At 39.7% G+C, this 21,278-nt stretch overlaps 1 protein-coding gene across 4 annotated transcripts; it reads right to left on the bottom strand.

Annotated features, from left to right (window-relative positions):
• Positions 1–60: 60 nt before the first annotated feature.
• Positions 61–18,493, bottom strand: LOC116209604. Of its 4 annotated transcripts, none has more exons than XM_031543295.1 (26): positions 18,328–18,484; positions 17,291–17,472; positions 15,022–17,115; positions 14,395–14,470; positions 13,608–13,730; positions 12,012–12,264; positions 11,430–11,924; positions 11,179–11,364; positions 10,781–11,080; positions 9,438–10,085; positions 8,467–8,866; positions 8,215–8,357; positions 7,870–8,037; positions 7,411–7,611; positions 6,310–6,870; positions 6,136–6,195; positions 5,717–6,045; positions 5,099–5,531; positions 4,412–4,876; positions 4,113–4,229; positions 3,900–4,021; positions 3,112–3,799; positions 2,736–2,990; positions 2,156–2,341; positions 1,375–1,716; positions 61–1,137 (listed from the first exon to the last, which is right to left on the bottom strand). In XM_031543295.1, the coding sequence occupies exons 2-26, from the start codon at positions 17,463–17,465 to the stop codon at positions 388–390; spliced, it is 9,570 nt and encodes a 3,189-aa protein (XP_031399155.1). In that variant the 5' UTR covers positions 17,466–17,472; positions 18,328–18,484; the 3' UTR covers positions 61–387. The 4 variants fall into 4 exon arrangements, with proteins under 4 accessions (XP_031399155.1, XP_031399156.1, XP_031399157.1 ...); XM_031543296.1 differs by having other exon boundaries at positions 388–1,137; positions 18,345–18,493; XM_031543297.1 differs by having other exon boundaries at positions 388–1,137; positions 18,304–18,482.
• Between the last annotated feature and the right edge of the window lie 2,785 nt (positions 18,494–21,278).

Below are 21,278 nucleotides of genomic sequence, written 5' to 3'. Positions count from 1 at the left end.
AGAGTCAAAACGGCAACATCGCAGATAAAACTTTGGCATTACTACCCTACAAACACAACCTAAAACCTGAGAGCGTATATCGGTTTTTACCAAAATTGAATGTTTCATTACAATGGAAGTACAGAATACATCGGCTCGGAATACCTTATAAGGTGGAATTGGGGAAAAAAGAATGAATGGAAAAGGGAATTTTTACCCGAGAACCGACCCAAACGAATTTACACCCAAAAACTAGAAATCATGGCCTAAGAAACCTATGCACTCTCCTTGTTATCAATCTCACAGCTGTCTTTAAGATTTCATCCTATCCGAGAGGCAGAAACCACAAAAATACGGGTCTCAAAGAATTAACTTCCAACTTTTTACTTACTACCGGAAAATCGAGCTTCACATTAGGGGTAGGTAGGCTCCACCATGCCCTCTCCGGAGCATGAGGGGACCTGCATTCTCGGGAACCCGGTCCAGTGCCTTCACGCACGAGTCGGTAACGTCTGTGAAGCCTGTGGCAATGGTGGCCATTTGTAAGCGCAATCTTAAGTCTCGGGTCCTCTTCAACAAGCACCTGAAGGACCTAGCCAAGTATTTCGCCCACTCCGCTGGCAACCCACCACCAGTGAGCCAAACAGAGAACTGCGACTGGTCCCCACGAGCTGCCATCTCTGCCCGATAGAACCGGGCGAGCTCGATGAGCATCGTCGGCTGAAGGGGAAGAACTGCCACAAACTCCGCCACAAACTCCTCTATTATCTCGGGATTCAGCATCTGGTTCCACAGCACGAGGGCCCACTCACTCGGCTGATTCAAATTATAAGCCTCCGCCACAATCAACGCTTCCTGGAATTGGGACTGCTCCACCAAGGCCCGTCGAGCGTTCGTCTCTGTTCGGTTCAGCCATTGGAAATCAGGCATGCGGATCTGAAGGGAGACCAGGGAGGCAAGAGCGCAGCCCCGTCTGGTCTTGTTCCCTGCATCAATGGATGAGTGGACTTCTGCAGCTTGAATATAGAGTAGCATCGATTCGAGAAGGTCCTCATTCTGGTCCTTGTCATAGCGCCGGAACCAGAGCTCAGAGGATTGCTCAGCCCTCGACTCCAAGAGTGCTGCCGCCTCGTGCTTCATGTCAAAGTGGTTGTACACCTGTTTAGCCGAAGGATATAGCAAGCCGATATTAGCAAAAGCTAAGCATGCACTGGTATCTTATCAAAATCAATGCAGTCTCAATATGATATGAAGGATTAACTGTAAATTTGATGAATTAGAGTACTCATCATATAGACTACCTCATTTATTATTTTGTTTTCACAAGCAAAAACACTTTGTAAATCTGCATTAGTTTTTTTGAGAAATAAAGGATAAAACTATAATTTAACGAACCATGGCAACTGCATCGAGATCATTGGGGTTGAATTGCTTCAACGATGTCAGAACTGCCATTCTGAACCCTCTGACAGATTCAGCAGCGCTCGAGTTTGCATCTGCCGCAGCTGAATACTTCTGAAGGAGAAGATCAAGCTGGCCATTCTCAATAAGTATGCCAAGAATGAAATTTAGGCCGTAGAAGTTGCCCACTCCAGTTATCAAGCGAGCCAAACATGAAAAATCGCCCTCTGTCACATAAGAGTCGACCTTGTTCGCAGCAAGCGCTACGAGAACATCGACTCCATCCAAGCATGCAGATGATTTGTAGAAGTGATGCGACAGAATAAGCAGTTCCACCTGAGGGAAGGGCATGCAAACCAATCAATATGGGATCAACTGCCTAGAAAAACTTGCGGTCGCGGCACTCGGGATATTTTATATTTTGCATGTGTTTTTTCTAGTCCGTACTTCTTCTCAAATATGGAACTATTGATTTACGTAAATCACACTTCGATAGTTGATTAAAAATCCACCCCTGCATATCATTGATATTGGGACCAATCTGTTTCTCTTTATTATCCAAACTACTGTGCATTCTCGACTGATTACAGTTATGGTGCTGCTTGCTCACTACTAACTTGAACAACTTCAAGGTTCATTTCTTCCAGCTACAAGAATCAATCAATTTTTTTTTTCTTTTTTGTGAATTTAAATATTCAAGGATATTATGTACACTATATATTTGAGGGCAATGAATGCACCACGAATCTCAATCTAGTAATCTCATAACATTTACCTCGCAGGTATGTGGTATTTCTTGTCCAGTTATCACCAAACGCATCAATGCATGGCCAATCTCGGGTTCAGAAGGACAAAGCTCTGCCCACTTCAGGAAGTCCGAGAATCTCCACAGCAACGGAGCAGGTCCTTCTTCCTCTTGCTGTGAATCAATGTACCCACCACGATGCGCTGCTAACAATCCCTGATGCGCATGAACACACAGTATCAAAATACGTAGAAATCTTATCTCCAGCCCATAAAGATTATATATATTAATCTTTAGGGAATTAATTCCACAACAAAGATATTCGACATAACATTGCATTATTGAGGTCAAAGGATAATAGAGGAAGAAATGTCAAACACAACATGGAAGAAGAGCACAACTCAGAGACAATCTCTGCTTCAATTCTTCACGCAAGACGTGTGAAACCCATAGTAGAAACAAGAATAACTTGGTCAATGTGAAATCTGAAGCTAGATTTGAAGTTTGGCAGAGATCAATTTCTTTGAAATCTAACTAATATGCTAATCATCGTTTCTGCCCATAAGTTAAAATATAAATTTCTGCGGAGCAGCAGGGAGCAGAAGAATACTTTTAGAAAGGATTCTGCAAGAATTCGGGCAATACTTGCAGAAGGCATGGAGTGCATTTGAACTAACAGTTTTGCTTCCTCAAACGACTCTTGTGCTTTAAGTGACAGCAGCTGCAGGACTTCAATAGGTTGCTTCGCAAATGCTTCCGAGAATGAAAGACCCAACACATTCGCCGCTTTCACAACTGCTATTATTCTTCTGCAAAGTCCTCGTCCCCTGCCTTCAGTAAATATGGTCGTTAAACTCTCCAAAACCTGCATTTTCACATGAAAAGAAAAGTAATAGCATATCAGGATGCGAATTAAGCATACTATCTAAGCCTAGCTTACTGAACAAACGAGAAGTTCAACATATGTGAAAATTTTGGACAATCACCTGAAGGGGGTCAATGAGATGCTTTTCCATTGGGATATTATACGACTGAATAACAGAACGAACTTCATCATCAAGTATCGATATGGGTATTTCACTCCAAGGAGTCGAGACTGCTGCCAGCTTAAGGGCAGCATTGACAAGGAAGAACTCAGATGGCACATGGGTAGGTGATAGCTTGTGCTGGAGTTGCTTGGCTGCACTAATTTGTCCAAACTCCAATAGTGAGAGAACCGCCCTCTCTAGCTCCTCAGGTCCTACTCTTTCCTCCCATCTTGATAGCGAGACTTCAAGTTTTACGTTCTCATCAGGTAACTGCAAGTCCACTCTAGCATTCATATTACTAAAACCATCTTCTGAATCAGTGTTTCTGTCCACTGTCTCTATTGCTGAGCGTCTCGATGGTGAGGCTTTAACCCTTCTTTTTTGTCTTTGCGCTACTCCTTCCTGTGTATTATCCCTTAAATCAAGTTTCTCAGTGGTCTTATTCCTCATTGCAGTGATATGATTGTCCATCTTTGTTATGATGCTTGCTGTCTTGTCAATTATACTGGAACAGCTCCCACTAACAGTGTCTAGATTAGAATTAAACAAAGAGAAATCCCCGGTGCTTTTCATTTGAGCTTCAGATTCAACTGCAAGGAGCCACACTCTTGTCTCGATTTCTCTTAGGAGATACAAAGGATAGACCCTGTCAACACCATTGAATGTGTCAGAAAAATAATCATCATCTCCACATTCAACTATTATGATGTCTGCGAGCAATTCGTCAAAAATAGGTATAGACTTACGGAGAGGAAACAGTTATTACACCACCCAACCATTGGAGAGAAAGCAGCAACAATTCATGAAGTTCTTTTGCTGGGAGGTCCTTCTCCAAGGTTTCGGCATGTTTGAGAAAGAACTGTCCAGCCTGCAGTGAATCCATATAGAGCAGAAAAGCTCAGGTCACTTCTAAGTGCAGTGTCGTTAAAGCTGCTTGAGTGAGTTGATTATAGTTATACCTGTAGAGGCGGGAAAGAATATCTGATAAACAACCTCTGACAGTGCCCCCATAAAGCGACTCTTTCTTCTGGGACATCCCAAAGGAACTCCATCCATTCTGCAACCATGGATTCAGCCTGAAAGAAGCAATTGTTCAGCTCCTAAGGTGCTCCAATGTATTCCAATAATAATGGCTAAAATGTTAGATACCTCTTTACTTCATGTGTAAATTTGAAGGCGTCATATAACTATCCACAATTAGAACCTATTTTCAAAGTTGACAAGCTAATAAATAAATGAAGGCCATCCATAGTTGCACCTGAGTTTCTGTAACATGGTGAACAGCAGATTTCCAAGGTCCCCCAACGGCCTCCAACTGTCTGGCCCAGTTGCGTGCTTGCTCCCAATGGCCATTCTTCTCTAAGGCAGTTAGAAGGGAAGCATCATCTAGCGTCTCGTTTCCAAGGTGTAGATCATCTTTTCTTAATGAAGGCTCTGCTAAGTTAATTTTCCAGTAAAGCCTTCGATAGCGTGCAGCTGCACTTCTTCCATCACCAAAGTCAGTTGCAGCAAGAAGCTGCAGTAAGCATCTTTTCTCATAAGGCGATGGACAGGATGAAAGCACAGCATCAGCAGCTTTTACAGCTGTGGAGCTTATCCACGAGGTAGCAATATGCTCTTCTTTACCAGCATTTGTTAGAGAATGGGCTAACTCTTCCTTAATTCTGACAGAAAATGAACCCAAATGAGCTGAAGCCTCAGAAAGGCGCATCTGTGAAAATGCCTGAGAGAAAGAAAAGAATTGGTGTTACCATAAGAATGCAACTGAGTATAACTAAGTCAGACATGGAAAAATCATTGTAGTATTAAAAGAAATATGCTTTGAAAAATAGGAGAAGATATTTTTCGAGAGAAAAAGAGAGATCTAAGGAGCGCATCCTAAAAAGTTAAACAAGAGAGGACTTCCTCCCGCGCCCCCCTCTCTCCTCATTCAAATTTAGCGCACCTGAAGAGCACGGATGAAAGGTAGTAGAGAAGATGAAGGAAGGAACATTTCAAATGCCCTCAGCAAAGGAAGAAATAATCCTTGCTCACACAGCACAGCAACCATTCTTGTCAAAGAAGCTGGCCCTTCACCAAATTCACTAGAAACCTTAATATATTCACCAATTTCAACTTTATTTTCCTCTTCAGCCTCAATAAATTTGGCAACAGGAGTTTTTCCCATTGAGGGACTGCTGGAAGCTTCAGCTTCTGTGGCAGCTAAGCTGTCAACACGAGTGTTCTCCATGAGACGCCGGCGCTTCAGGTTCCTTCTGTTGTAATGAAATGTAACAGCTCTATCACATGCTGGCTTGGAATTACAAGCTTCCACAGTTGCTGCGACATTATCAGCAATCTGCGAAGCTATATCATTTACCTTGATAGATGATGTCTCCCTGCAGGGTTTAAAAACAAAAGCCACATAAATGACAATGCAAAGGTCTGCAAGAGTATCTATTCGCAAAAATTCAGTTGGAGAAACAAGAAATTTATTCCATTCGCAATTGTTGGCGTTTGTTAAACTCCACTAAGGAGACAACGACAAGAAAAGATAATAGTGCAAATGAGAGTATTCAGAAACCTTGCTGCAGTAATTTCCAGCCAAACAGTGAGGCATGCAAGCGGAGTAACATCAGCAAAGCAAGATGCGATCATTGCCAAAATAGACCAAGATAAGTCCTTTGCTTTAATAAGAAGGGCCTCCCCAGGATTCTTTTGCTTCTCACACTCTGCTAGTATTCCAAAAAGCTCAACAGGAGTGTAGATGTTATCATCCACCAGGGAAGTCCCATTCCTCCCTTCTACAGAATCTGATAACGATGAAGAGCCAACTTTTCTTCTTGATTGCATATTTTTCAGCACTGTTAATATGTGAAGCTTAAGGCGAGGGTCAGTGAACTCCTTCGATGCCTGAGAGGAGAAAGAAAAAAGCAATCAGACATGAAGATACCTTCAAGGGAACTTTCAGGTGAAGTTTAACAAAAATAACTATGCACTTACAACTTGCGTTACTACATCAAAAGGGTATCCTCCAGTCTGAGATTCAGATAGAAAGCCCACCTAAAAGAATACAACACTGTGAGAGGGAAACCAAAGAACTGATACATTACTTGGAGGATAGAAAGAAAGAAAAGAGAAAAATGAAACACGTATATATGTGTGGTCAAGATGTACCCAGTCATTATCTCTAGCTAATACAGCAAGGTATTTTGTGCTTAGTGGAACACGATGAATTTGACAAAAATCTATGACCAAATTCCAGCGTTGGCTGGCAGCTTTTTGTCGTGATCTTAATGCATTTCCATCCCCATTGCCATCGAGGAGCCAAGACCCGCTTGTCTTCTCATCTACCACTGGTGGAAGACTAGCCTTTTCTAGATGATGTAGGACAAGCATCAGGGATCGCGATGCCCTTTTGCCATTAATCAAATCCGAGGCTTCATTTTTTTTACTCATGCTTGCATAATCGCAGTGCAGATACTCATCAGCCAGTGCTCTAGCCAGTGATTCTGCTATATCTCTTTCCTGTGATGTTGCATGAAATGCAGAACCCTTTGGTGATAGTTGACGATAGCTCTCGTTGTTATCAGCAGATTTATAGAAAGATGAAATCCGTCTCAAAGCTGCAACATCTACTCGAAGCATGCTAGTAGATAAGCCACAAAGCTCCAAGAAAAAAACACATGACGCCACCAAGACAGGATCCTCAAAATGCGAAACAGCGAGGGGCATGACCTAGATCACCGATGGAGAAAAATTATCACATCCATAAATAAGCATTAGGGAGATTTTACACATTTGTAAACTAAAATGATTGGTTGCATCTCTAATGACAAATGGTCAAGAACTTTTAAGCCTTCGACAGAGTAGCTAATGAATGGATGAAAGCAGCAGAGATAAAAGAATCTGATGGGTGAATAACATAGGCTTGTATCTGTCATAACACTCCCATTTCCACGGTTTATTCTCCCATAAGGCTAGTGCAGCAGCAATTTGGATCTTTAAAACGGACATTAGCAAGTTTCCTTCTTTACCAGGTTTTCACTCATAATATAGCATCAACACCAGAGATCAACCCACAGCAAAAAAATGCAAGTTATTCACATCTAGTTTTCTTTTGTTATTTGAAGTAATTACCATGAACTATCCACATGGCTCAAAGCCCTCCCAGTCCAAGCACAACAATTTATTAATTCCCATGAAGTGTGTAATTTACTAGAGACATGAAAAATGGTCAAGTTCAAGAGCAGATTTGCGTTGCAGGAGAGGCCTTACAGATGATAGAAGCGACTCTTCACTTTGGCTTAAAGGGGCAAGAAGTGTCTGAACATCTGATTGAATATTTGATTGTCCTTTTACTGAAGCACCAGAATGCTTTTCCACTTTTAACTTTTCGACTCGAGCACCAAGAATATGATTAAAGGCAGCCAGCACACGTCCACGATGCAAATGGTGTTCTAGTCCCAGTCCAGTTTCCTGAAGTAAAAATATTCAATAAGGACATTTTCCAGGATAAATTCGATTAAAAAACCCCAAAAAAAGAAATAAAGACAATTAAGGGCATTATTCTTACTCTCTTCTCAACAAGGAAAGGTCTTGTGGATTTGGGGATTTAAAGTATCATTATGCGGAAGCGATTTAGAGTGGTAGTTAGTTTGTATGACAATAGTTTTTTTTTTTTGGATGAGTATGTCAATAGTGCTACAACAACAATAACAGGAACAAATGACATACCTTTAGTGAAGAATCAAAAAGTTCTTCCTCTATGCGCCTTTGAATGGTTGCTTCCCAACTGATTTCAGTGATCTGAGCAAGTTCATTGTTGTTTACAAATACATCATCTTTGCTAAATAGGTATCCTGCGCTAGATGGGACTGCTAATGATTGCCATCCAAGAGGATCCTGCAAGATGTTGCCAACTAAATGATGCACTAGAACAGTCAACTTATAGATTGAACATCAGTCCAGGAAGGATGAAGTAATTGCAAGTAAGACTCTTCTATATCTAGAAAATTCCTGACTTTAATCTAAAGAACAAATAAAGTAAGAGGCCACGATGAAATAAGATAAATTAGAAACCTCAATGTATAGCTGAACTAGCCTCCGGACAGCTTTAGGGAACCAGCATGGCAACATTTGCATAAGCGAAGTATCACGATCAGAAGAGCAGAAAATATTTTCACGCCACCTTAGATACTCTGATAGAGCTGAGCTGCTGAACCCTGGAATATGGATAACAAAGTCAGAGACTGGGATTCATATATAATAGAATAATAATAAGGCACTTGCGGTGCCTAGAAAAGATAACAATATAATGTAAATCTGAGGTACCATATATTCCTTTCTGTACAGAAAAATTGCATGCAGGATCTTGGCCTAAGCATGCTGCCACGAATGTCCGCCACAGAGTGGGAAAATGTTGCAACGCAGGCTGCAGATTCTCTAATGTGCACTGGGCAGAGGTGCTCTGCCTTTTCACACTGCCTGTGCTCAGACAATTTTGAATTGGAATAGGAGCATACATTAGAGTTGCTAAAGCAGCCAATTCACCCCCACCTTCTGCGATGTCATCAATTGTGTATACTAATTCATCGGTCTCCAGAACATTAAGAATATTATTACTGGGCATAGAATTCTGAGTCATAATTGCACGAGCATTGGAGAAGGATGCTTCATATTCTTGCCCTTTGACTCTAGAATAGAGCAACCATCTTGCCCACTGGCAATCACCCTGTGGAGAATAATCATAAAACAAGTCACGTCTGAGCAAACAAAAAAAAAAAAAGGAAGAGTTGCTATAATAAATACATGATGTATCAGAAGAGACAAAAGGGGGAGGATAGGAGTTGGGTTTCATTTTCAGTCACAACAGTTCAGGGTTCAAACTTTGATAATTTTTACCACATGATCCTAAACGTGATAACTTGATTAACAGATTTGTACATACATATAGAGGTCTGTGCATAGCCATGAATATAGTATATTATGACTTGCCCTAAAATAATACAAACCTAACAACTTACCAAAAAGCATCTTAGAGCAAATTGATTTTCAAAGCAGTTACCGAAGCTTTGTGTTGAAAAAATAGATAGGTGGGGCGTCATCAAATGTGTTGAAAACAGAAATAAATGCCACTCAACTCTCTCTCTTTAATTTAACAATAAACAGAACATAGCCAATGCCAGTTTGCAAACAGAAGTAGCAGTGAATAATCAACAAAAATGAAAACAAGCCCTCGTAAGGAAAACCAAGCAAGAAGATAAGAACAGTAACACTCACAAGCTATATATGAGAAAACTTACTACAGCTTCCAGAAATGAATAAAGTGAATCGCTATCCAGAACCAACTCATGATGATCAAGATAGAGGTCCAAGAGGTTTGGCAAGCTGTACTGAGCACAGTGACGTATTAGCACTTTATGTAAACCATGCACAGAATTTACGAGGGACGATCCATTATCAGCGGAGTATTTCACATCTGTTGAGCTCCAATTGAATCCATCATCAAATGAGACCTGGAACTTTCTAGTAACAAAGCCCGAACGGGCTAGGAGGGGAACTATGTCTGATGTGCTTTCCCATGATTCTCTTAGAAAAATTAATCTTTTTGCAAGCTCCTGTTCCAAGAGCATCCTTAGCCATGTACAGCACAAAATATTATCGGAGAATCTAAACAACTTGACATCAGGAACATCCATGCAAACTGCATCAAGTTCTTCCATTGGAGATGGATAATCTCCACGGTAAGAAACTTGTCTGTCGTAACCAACCAACGAAGAAGGCTGCATAACATCCAGCCTTATTTGGAGTCTTCCATCTGATAATGTTGATGAAGGGATCAAGTCCAAGAGTCTTGCCACCTCCTCCCATTCATTATGGGATATGTGGTACTCAAGTTGTGAATCCCAGAGAACATGAACACCCATGAGAAACGGCTGGTCCAGGACAATCTGTAGCAAAATGATTCTATTTTGAGATTTTAAAAATAAAATAGGACCCACCAACAATATGCTGAAACGTGCTAGATAAAGAAGTTGTCTTCCACATCACAGATATATCATCAGCAGAATTTTCCAGTGAATATTATTCAATGGCAATAATTTGACCAGTCACGAACCCACAGAAAGTTGATTTAATTCACGTCTCCAATGAGCTATTTTAACTGATCATTGACAAGGTAAGAGGTTCCAAAAAAATCAAGGATGGGAAACAGTATTTGCAAGGGGGTTTCCAAGCAGTGGCAACACTGGCATGGGAACATGCATAAAGTTCCAGTTTCAATCCCGGACTATTGGAACGAGTGCAAGAAACAGCAGCAAGTTACAATAAAATGCTATAGATCTATAATTATGAATGTTTTCCAACAAGAAACAAGTTTCAACTACCTCAATCAAGAAACCAGGACAGCACAATGAATTATAACTGTAATTGTAACTGGAAAAATTCACAGAGACGGCAAGACACTCGATGATCAAAGGGGTACAGCTAGCAATACGTCGAAGCAAGTCCTTTCATCTAGGTACAGCTAGCAATACATTGGATGGAAGTCCTTTTATCCTTCCATTTTGCGTCACCCCAGAATACAGTCATTATCCGCAGAAAGTATGAATAGGTGTTATTATAGAAAGAATTAGGCGTGACTTACCCTATCCACGGTTCTCCGATCCCAGATGCTAGACCAGACAGCAGCAGCAGCCCAGTAGCCAGCACAAGCACCATCCTTATCACTCACTTCCACTGAAGAAGTGGCACGGACATTCATCCATGTGCCCAAAATAATTCCATCAATCTCATCGCACTCAATCTTTATGTTGTTATACAAAGGCAAATGTAACAATAATGAAGACTTTTCCTCCGAGACATTTCCACTTGCTTTACTTTCATTATCAAATTCTTCCTGTCGGCCCAGAAAAGTTCTCCAGAAACTGCTGCTAGGGTAGAGCCTCTTTCAGACCATTCATGAGATAGAGGCAAAGGAAATATCAGAACAATAAAATGAAAGCAAAAGACTGAGACATCTAGGAAAACATGAAACTCAATTACCTCGATAAGTGATATCCTCTCTAGTATCTTCCATTCATATGGTCCAAGAAAACCACATTTTTCCATCTCATCAGCAATTTGTAGTCGAAGAGATCTCCTTGTTGTGCCAAAGACCAATTGCTTAAGTGTGGTTTTGATATCCTCTCCAAGTCTCTGAAGTGTCTCTATAGCAAGTCTGGTTTCACCCTGTCATCAACATTCAGTCCATGCTCTATAGAGTCTTTCAAGGATATAACAGATCAGTAGCTTACCTTAAGAAACAAATCACATGCAATAGCTCTTCCAACCTCACGAACTTCACTAAAAGTATCATTCTCTGTGTTTTCTTTATGCAACTCTCCTGAACGATGAAGATGCAACTGAAGAACAGCTAAGGGAAGACGACCAGAGAACAGAGCATCTTTAACTACAGTTTTCAGGTCCAAATTGTCCATCTTCCAACGTGCAATCATCTCCTTGGGATTTTCCAAGGGTAGAATAGTCCTCGGAACCTCCCTCTGTAATAGGGACTCTTGTGGAACAAGGGCAGATGCTTGACTAAAGTCGCCAGAATCTAAGTGGTCAGTGGAAACCGAGTAATCTTTTAGTGTCAGCAACAGACTTTCAGAATCAACAGCTGCAGATGAAGAAATTAAACCATCGCCCGATGTCTTAAGAGATAGTCGATCGGCAGGAACCATTGAGAGTTCCAATTCATCCAAATGCGCATCTGACTGCACCAAGCTTAATGCATCCTCCTCATGAACCTGTACAAAAAAGGTGCTTAAGAATTTACTCACACAGTCATGTCAAATAAGCATATAAAGCCGACAAACTGCATATATATGCTATACCAATTCTTGGCCAGGCCTCTGAATTTTCACAACAAGCCGAGATTGCAAATTTCTAGTAATCTCCAGAAGGTGGGCCATCTCTTGAAGGTTTTTCGATATTTTTGTCTTATTTTGTATTTCCCCTGGTAAATCATGAAGAAGAGAAAATACTCGACCCTTGCTGCCCCGTAATTTACATGCATTTTTCTTTTGCTGCAGCAACCCATACACTTGAATTAGTTTGGTGGCAAAGGAAGAGACCAATGCAAGAAGCCTGTCATACAGTTGAAAAGAGTTAAGCCTCAAATAGCATCCAAAACCTGAGAAATAAGGAAGACGAAATCCTAGGTTATTCCTTCTAACTTCCGGCAAACTAAGTCATTGCCCCAAAAAAATAAAGACCGCCTTCAGAAGAAAAAGGCAGTTAACTACTCTCTGATGAGTGAAAGGTCATATGTATGAGAACCATTATAAGAAAACAAGAAAGCAGCAATAAAAAGGTAAGACAGAGACCAAAATGCTCCCACAATCTGCGTTAGAGTATCGTCAAAAACAGTGGAGCCACCCTCTGAAATATTTGGTTGGCATGCTAAATATGCATTCAACACCATCCAGAGGAAGTAATCATCAGCAATTTTACGGAAAATTTCGTTATAAAAATTACACGCTATTTCATTAGAAAATCTAGGTACCCGATCTTCTTTCTTTTTTTTGGTGGACAGGTGATACCCAATCTTTTTTTGGGGCTAGTATCAAATAAAAGTGGACCTTTTCAATTCAGACAAGTGCGTCCACCATATGTGCTCGCGTTGTTATGTGCATGAAATGCACTGTGATAATTGTAGAAGCACTATGTTAACAAAGCATCCATGTGAAATTTAAAACTTAAGCCTACAGATTTATAAAGTTTCATTAGTGGTAAAGGCAATGCAGAGCAATTGTTTTCTCCCATATCATCAAGCAGCTAATCTTGCCTCCATTTTACTAATTTTTGCATTTGCAAGATAACCGGCAGAGGGGAAATGTTTTGTAAACCAAAAGCCCAGTACCAACTCCAAGTTCCACTAGTCTAACCTTAAAACTGAAGCCCTCAATTGAAATGAACATCAGAAAACCAACATGCGAAGAGGTAATAAGCATGGTCAAAGAAATAACTCTTTGCAGAAACATCACGTCATCTGGCTCAGCGAAGCTCCATCATTGAGGAACTAGGTCCTTATTCTAATTTATCAGCTAAAATGGGGTAAGCAAGGCAGCTATTAAGAGAGACCAGTCCATCTGCGCCACTAAGACGGCAGAATATGAAGCACATGCATACAGCCGGAACCTGCTATGCAGTAAGTATTTCAGCTCTTTCAATGACAAGGGATGTCCATCTCTTTTTTTTTTTTTCCCTCTAGGCGCCCTTTGAGTTTCCAAATTGTTCTGAACTGCGCATCTTATCTAACAAATCTCAACTCTTCAAAGACATTTTGATGGCTTATGTATGCTTAATAATTAGAAAGAGAAACAAATGCATGCCCCAGATATTTGCATCATATACTGCTAGCATCTATGCAGCAATAAGCCTTAAAAAAAAGCATCATGCATTTGACACAAAATATGGATAAACTCTACCTTGATGCAGCAGACAGCTCATTATCGCTTCCAACTTTTCCAAACATCAGATAAGCTGCTCTAAAGAGTATTCTCAGAATCCCTTCTTCTGCTAGATTTACACCCACAAGCATCTCCAGAGATCTGTTCATCAATTAAACAAATAGCTTAGCCAAAGAAGATTGGTCACGATAATTCAAGTCCTATTGGAACCAGAAAGGCAGCCCTCAAATGCATAATCCTGTAGGATTCACTATGTCTTAGCACGATATAACTTCTTAAAATGTCCATTTACGTAAATAAAACACAAGCCCTCTTGTCAGCTTACATGTTTCTTCAATTTTATTTTCAATCTTTTAAACTCATAGGATGACGAGCATAACTGTAAAATTACTCTAGTGAAAGGAAAGATTTTCTCTTTGAAAGGAAAGGGGCATTTTTTTCTAAATGCACTAATCTGACACTACTTTAAGCAAAGCTTCACTTGCAAAAGCAAAAAAGGAGTTTGCTAACTTTATGGAAGTCCCTCTATAAGGTATACCTATGTTATGATAAGATTCTTGTCTAGACTGAAATGGAGTCACAGGCTCAGACTATCATTACTCAGTTTAAATAACACCGTCAATAGACAGCGACAATAGTACTGAGTATGATAATTAGCTTTTAGAATGTTTTGTCTTTAAATACACTGATAGCACCCGGAAAAGATATCTTACAGAGCGAGTATCAAATATGCTCCATAATACTAAGCATCTACTTAAATATTGAATATACAAATAACATATATCAAGGGAATTCAAAATCTTACTGCTCAATCTCATCAAATTTCAAGTAGTCCAGTAGCATTTGTAGGCGACGTATGCGAGACAATTTCAAGTCCCATCCTGCCGCAGCATGCAATATATAACTTAATTCAAATTTCAAAATATAAGCAAAAACTTATAAAGAATAATACAAGTAAATGTTAGGCTAAACATCACTTAGGACAACCTGGTTTCATGAATGTGGGAGAAAGTTCACCTAGCCTCCTTGGGTGGCCTTGTGCATGAAATCTATCATTTTTTTTTTTTGGTCCCCTCCTTTTCGGGTGACTTGGAAAAGTAAACTCAGAAGACAAGAAATGTCCAACTTGCCTTTTTTTTTTTTCCGTTTATAAGTTATCGTCTTCTGTTATTAGTTTGATATAACTTAACCCACTCAAAAGTAACTTACTCCTCCAAAAAAAGTAAGACAAATAGATCTAAGAAGTAGAGAAAGTTATTAGTGCTCATAATTTGGATGCAGAAATGAACAACAAGGCCATGCACAATCAAAGATAACAACCCACAACTGTGATGGATAAAATGGACATCTCTCACAAGGTTAGTTTCAGCTCAGACATTTGCTTCACCAGATGGAAAAGAATTTCAATCATGCATGGTTTTCGAATGTTTACCATTTTCTAAACACAAGCGTTCTGCCACATCAGGACCTTCATACAGAATGACTCTGTCCAAAACTTCGATTTCCCAGGATGTCATTCCTGCAGCGCCGCCACTACTAAATTGGCGTTGCCCCAAGGATTTGAGAGGAAACGAATATGATGAAGATGAAACAGATGGAAGAACTACTGAAAGACCACATTTTGTCACCAGATAAAAACATCCCTGGAAGCTGCAACCAACTACATCACCAACAAAGGTACTCTCTTCACCGTAGCAAATCTCTCTCCGAGAATTTATGCACTTGTCATCATGAACTTCTGGATCAAAATGCAGATTATGATGAACAATTTGATAACCACATTGGTCCTTCCCATGCTTTTTAACTAGTCGAGTGATTCCCAGGGGAGAGAAACAAAAGCAGTCATCTTTATTAAATCCCTCCGTGGGGAGAAAGACACGGCGTATAGATTTTAAAGGTACACCTAAATCACGAAACTTCCTATCCATTTTCTTTGAATCCGAAAATCCACTTGAATATGAGGCATCATGGCTCAACAACCCATTAGGAGACCCACTCTCGGCCATCTGACGGCCTATGTCACTACTGGCAATTTCCAAGCCAACCAATGTCCCCAGCTCTGGATGCTGAAAATGTGGCTGCAGTTTGACACTAGAATTGTGTTTGTCTGGCAAGTGTTTACCAGCATATAACACGTAAATCAAACCAGTTTCATCAACTGCGGCAAAGCGTGAAGTATATGAAGCACCAATCAATCTTCTAAACCTTCTTCTTATGAAGATGTTATTAGACTCAGGAGCTGCCTGGCCAGGATCCTGCTCTGTTTGTAAGCCAGCTCCAACACACATCTCTCCTGGATCATGCGAATTGACTTGGGTACAAAGTCCAATGCTTTGCATAATATCTAAATGTGTCACATACTCACCAGAGACTGCAGCGTAGAAAGAGACCAAGCCAGAAGAAGTGAGACAAACAAGAAGGTTTTCCGAAAAGCAAAAGTCTGTCCATTCAACCGTCCTGACCATAGCCAGATGTTCTCCAAGTTCCACAGACGAAATCAATTGTACTCCCCAAGAATCCAACCTAGCAACCACAACAAAGGTTTTGCCCCCACTGTATTCACTATCATTTGAGTTGTCCCTAGTCCTGTCTAAAATAGAGTCTACCAAAGTCAAAACAAACCCAATCAAGTTGCAAGAGTTACTGGAAAATACTCTCGAACAACTGTAGAAGCATTTTCCTCCAAAACCAAGGAAACTGGATAAAACATCCGATCTGAAGTGAGGGCTGAATGATCTTAGATTTGAATCTACAGAAGAATCATTCACCGGATCACGAACTGATCCCCACTGATCGTCTTTGTCATTTCTTACAGCGCGCCCATGAGAAAGAAAGTCCGTCGATACAAAACTACTACCAAAAATGCTGAAGGAAACAACTCTCGCAGAGCGAGGAAATGAAGACCTCATAGGAAACCTTATCTGTACATTACCTTCAGATTTCACAGTTTCAACTTTAACAAAAAAAGATCGCAGCCATCTTTTAGAGCCAGCAGTTGAAATCTCATTCTGCCCTGAGTTTCTGTACATATCACTTCCTCCCACACCCCTCGATCTGTCTTCTTGCACAAGGCCTCCAGAGGATTCTCGAGACAAGCGATAAGACTCCTGGAGATCTACATTTTGGTATGATATTGAATCGGGCCCCCACTCCATCCATCTCCCTTCCGTGATCTGAGGCTCTGACACAGTTTCTGTTCTTTGACTGCTCACCTCATTCTGACAGAAACCATGAACAGTCACTCCATGTCTTCCAGAAACAAACAGAATATCTTTGAATGGAGCTTCCTCAGAATGGCTGTAGGTATCACCACATGCGGCCCAAGCAAGCGAATTCACATCGGAAATGAAAGGGTGACTGATATTAGAAAGCTCGTCATGAGACTCTCCAGGAGATCCAGAAGGAGAAGGGAAGCTATCCTCTAATTGTGTTTTATCCAGAACCGTTAGAGCTAAAGAATCAGGATCATGTAAAGCTCCATTATCACCCACGGTGGTGCCTGAACAGTCAACATCTATGGGGTTCCCTGCCGAAATAATAATTAAAAAAAATTAAGGATAGAATGATTATCAGCAGATAATCCGGGAACTGGCACAAAAGTAAAATATTAACTACTAGTACGCATCTCAAACTTTACAAGAAAACTTCACAGGAATGCATATACATTCACGTGATACATTACAATAAGCAAATCATATCACCTGTAAGTAGAGGAAGCAGCAAAGCTTCGCATTGATGCGAAAGCAACAACAACAGTTGCCTTGTGGGAGATATAAAAGCTTCACGAAATTCAGAAAGGTTGAGTTGGGCCTGGGAAGGCCCCCATTTTCGCAGCTGCAGCAAAGCAGGACGTTCCCCAACTGAAGTATAGCCCATCGCGATTCTGCAAACATAAATTCATAAAGGAAATACGAACTGAGACAAAGTGTGCCTGAAGTCGGTTTTTTATATGCATTCATGATTCAGGCCAATTGGGACAAGACTATACTCTCCAGAAATTTCAAGAACACAACAGTAATAACTGAATCACTTGAATATAGAGCAGCAGAAGCAATTCATTACCATTATTAACTTTTATTTGGCATGCAAAATGAAGGGAAACTCTATTCTCAGCAAAAGGTAAAATCAAACTGATAACTATCTCAAAAATTACATAGTTGGGGACAAGTTTTACTCTCAAGCAATTGCTAAGAACAGAAGTCATTTTCAGTTCAACGAGTTCCCGATGTGGAGCAAGATCGACATTTCAACAGCATGAAAGAACTTAATACAAAAGCAAATATCAAAGCATACAACATCCAAATATAATTGTGACATCGGTATCCATAAGTTCACGTTCGCTCTTAGAAAAGCTAAACAAGCTTCCCACGTTTCAGCTAATTCGATCCCAATATCAGCAATCAATCACCATATCGCTAGACTTCCTTGAGCTCAGTATTTTCTTATAATCCAGAAAACGACATGTTTTAAACCAATCAATCAGCTCAGTCCTTACACTGTGAGAGCTCGCGCGCGTGGAAACGCACGCGCGAGAGCTCACCATTCACCAGTGCGCCTCGGAGCGGCAGAGGACACAAACGCTACGATCGAGCATCAGAAACGGAGTTACGATCCGATTCTACCGTTTCAGATCGCCGATCACGACGGCTGGAATCAGCAAATCAACCTCCAATCGGAGAACAAGTCTACAACAGCGGAATCAACATTGACGTACAGAAGGGAAGAGAGAGATAAGTACTGCTCTCAGCAGCTCACAGAAGGTTTGCCGCTCGAAGAGAAGGTCTGGTCGTGAATGGTTTCGAGCTCGTTCTACACAGCCATGAGCACCTTCCGACGAAGAAGGAAGGAGCAAGGAGGAAGGCGATAACAATTAGCTCAACTATGTTGGCTTCTTTGTCCGTTCCGTTCACGTCAATTTTTTTTTTCTTTATTTAGTTATTTTTATTTTAATATGAGAAATATAATTTTCCCTATCCTCTTGAATCCAATGGGCCGAGAGTCAGAGGGCCAAGTCTGGATCAGGCCCAAGTTCGAACTCTGGTCCAATAAAAAGATCATTCGAGCCCAATCCCATATATATATATATATATATAACGGGAAAATTAATGTTGGAACTTGGAAGTCCTAAAAACTATATAAAAAAGTTAAATTTCAATTATAAAAGTATCATTTTCACTCAAGTAGTTATAAACGTTTAGTCTGTTGGACATTTTTAATCCTAAACCGTTACTAGAAGTTAATGGCGTTAAATCGATTCACGTGACTCCTCCTGACGGATCGAATAATATTTTTAACTTTAAAACATTCAGAAAAAGGAAAAGTAATTTTGTGAAAGAAAAAAGAGGGAGGAGCGGAGTCTTGTAGTGGGGCTCCCCATCTGGCCACCCCCCAACCCCCGTCAAGGTCACCGGAGGGGATCGACATCGAATAGAGAGAAGGGTAGGGGAGTCCAGTCCCCACAAACCATCTCTTCCTCAAGAGGTGGCCGGTGGGACAGCCCTTGGGGCAAAGTGGGGGAGGGGAGCCTCGTCGATGGGCCCCCTCTCTCTTTTTTAAAATATAGTTTATCTTTTTAAAATTTTTTGAAAAATTTTAAAATTAAAATATTATTGAACTAAAAAGGATGTGTCACGCGAATCAATTTAACGCTATTAACTTCTATTTATGGGTTTGGATCAGAAATGTCTTACGAATTAAACGTTTAGGACTAATTGAGCCAATATGGAGTTAAACATTTTGCATAGTTTTAGGACTTTAACGGTAATTTTGCCTATATATAACTACATAATATACATGTGTTTATATGATATATATATATATATACTAATAGATTGATGTGTGCGTTGTACGCGAAACTTTAAAATTTAAATTGTGAAAATACTTTTTTTTTGGGGATAAGCCAACCAACTATGAGTAGAAAATGTTGGAAAATTAATTATGACAAGGTTATTATGATTAATGGAGTTAATAAATATGAAATATAGTATTGTATATATATAAAAAAGCTGAAACTTTTCACCCGGTTTCAATTGTTACTAGTTAACCACCAAAGTGAAAAAACAATTAATATAGCCAAATAATTAGAAAAGAAAACGATTCTTAACGGAGGACATGAAAACAAACTAATAATGAGAATAGCCTCTCTCGCAAATTGTTTATAAGATTAAGTTCTTGATATTGCCTCATTTAGTCGATCTGTACTGTTCATAGTCATCATGCGCTATAATCTCTCCAGAAGTACGATTCCTTCAATCTGCCTTGTCAAGACTGCCGGTGAATGTGTAAATTTTTCTTACCTAGTCATACAAACCTTTATAATACAAGTATTAATACCTTTTCCGTGCATATATGAATTGTGTGCCAAACATAAATATTTTTTAATTGAAAGATCATGTGTTCGGTCCTCGTACTCACGCATGTTATATTGCTTTGATCACGGTACTCACCATGCCTACATCTAAAGTAAACAATATAGAATGACTTAATGAAAATTCTTGTAAGATGGAACTCTGTAGATCATTCTATAAATTAGTTCATTGATTATGGTTGTAAACAAAAAAAAAAAGTATTTGACGCATGCACAAATAACATTTGCTACCTCCTATTATATATATGAAAAAAAATACAGATGGTGCTAACTTCTCATACACACTTTAGGGCTAGACTTACATGCAAAAGTAAAAGAAGATTCAAGTACCATGGGAGAAAAATAAATGGATAGGAGCCATTGAAATGAAAGAGCGTGATATTATTCAACTGTAAGTAGTATCACCTAAAAATAAAGGGTGAAAATTTACGATATCTTCCATCTAAAATCACGATGTAATTAATAAATTGAAAAAGCTGTGAATAATGCAAATAGAGAATTGTGAATGATGGACACATAATCTAAGCGATGTATGTAAAGTAACTTGCCTATTTGGTGACAATATATAACATGTATTATGACCGATTGCTTTTTCTCTAATAACTTGATCGGAAAATGAAAAGATTTTTTCAGACGAAACACATTGTTTTGTCCTTATATTAGTGTTGAACTCTTTGGAAATTGAGATAGGTGGTTGATTAATTGATTATAATAAGCGGATGAATCTAGATAAAAAGAAAAATGTAATAGTTGGTCCTCTAATGGCGGCACACCATCCGTTGGATTTTGAAATTTATTTGATACTCGATAAAGAGTGCACAACTTAAAAAGAATATTATTAATAAAAAGAAACGTAAAAGGAAGAACATTAAATAAATAACAGAATGAAAAAGTGCAGAAAAAATGGCAATAAAAAACTCATTAAAATTGAAAAAACAAATGGTCTTGTTTGTGAGTCAAAATACTCGAACATGTAGGCGTTTATCTAAAAGACTAAAATTACATCAATGGATTAAGAGTTAAATGTACTTTGCCTCCCGACTTATAAGGTGAAATTAGGTTTGCCCCCCGACTTATGAATTTTGGAAGAGTGCCCCCTCACCTAATCCAAAAATAAGCAATGTGACTCCCGGATTAAATTCCAATCAGAATCAAAAGAAGGCACATGCTAATCACATGTCAATTTAATGGGGGCAAAATTGTCACGGGGAATAATTAATTAAAAATTGAATTTTTTGCAAAATTAGGCTATTTTGATCATTCGTCTTTCCCGATGTCTGCAGAACAACACAAACACAGAGTAGGCGTATGGAAATTCCAGA

The sequence above is a fragment of the Punica granatum genome, chromosome 5 (assembly GCF_007655135.1).
Source record: "Punica granatum isolate Tunisia-2019 chromosome 5, ASM765513v2, whole genome shotgun sequence".
In the NCBI taxonomy this organism is placed as follows: Eukaryota; Viridiplantae; Streptophyta; class Magnoliopsida; order Myrtales; family Lythraceae; genus Punica; species Punica granatum.
The sequence above is the reverse complement of the archived record's forward strand: the minus strand, read 5'-3'. Positions and strand labels throughout refer to the sequence as shown.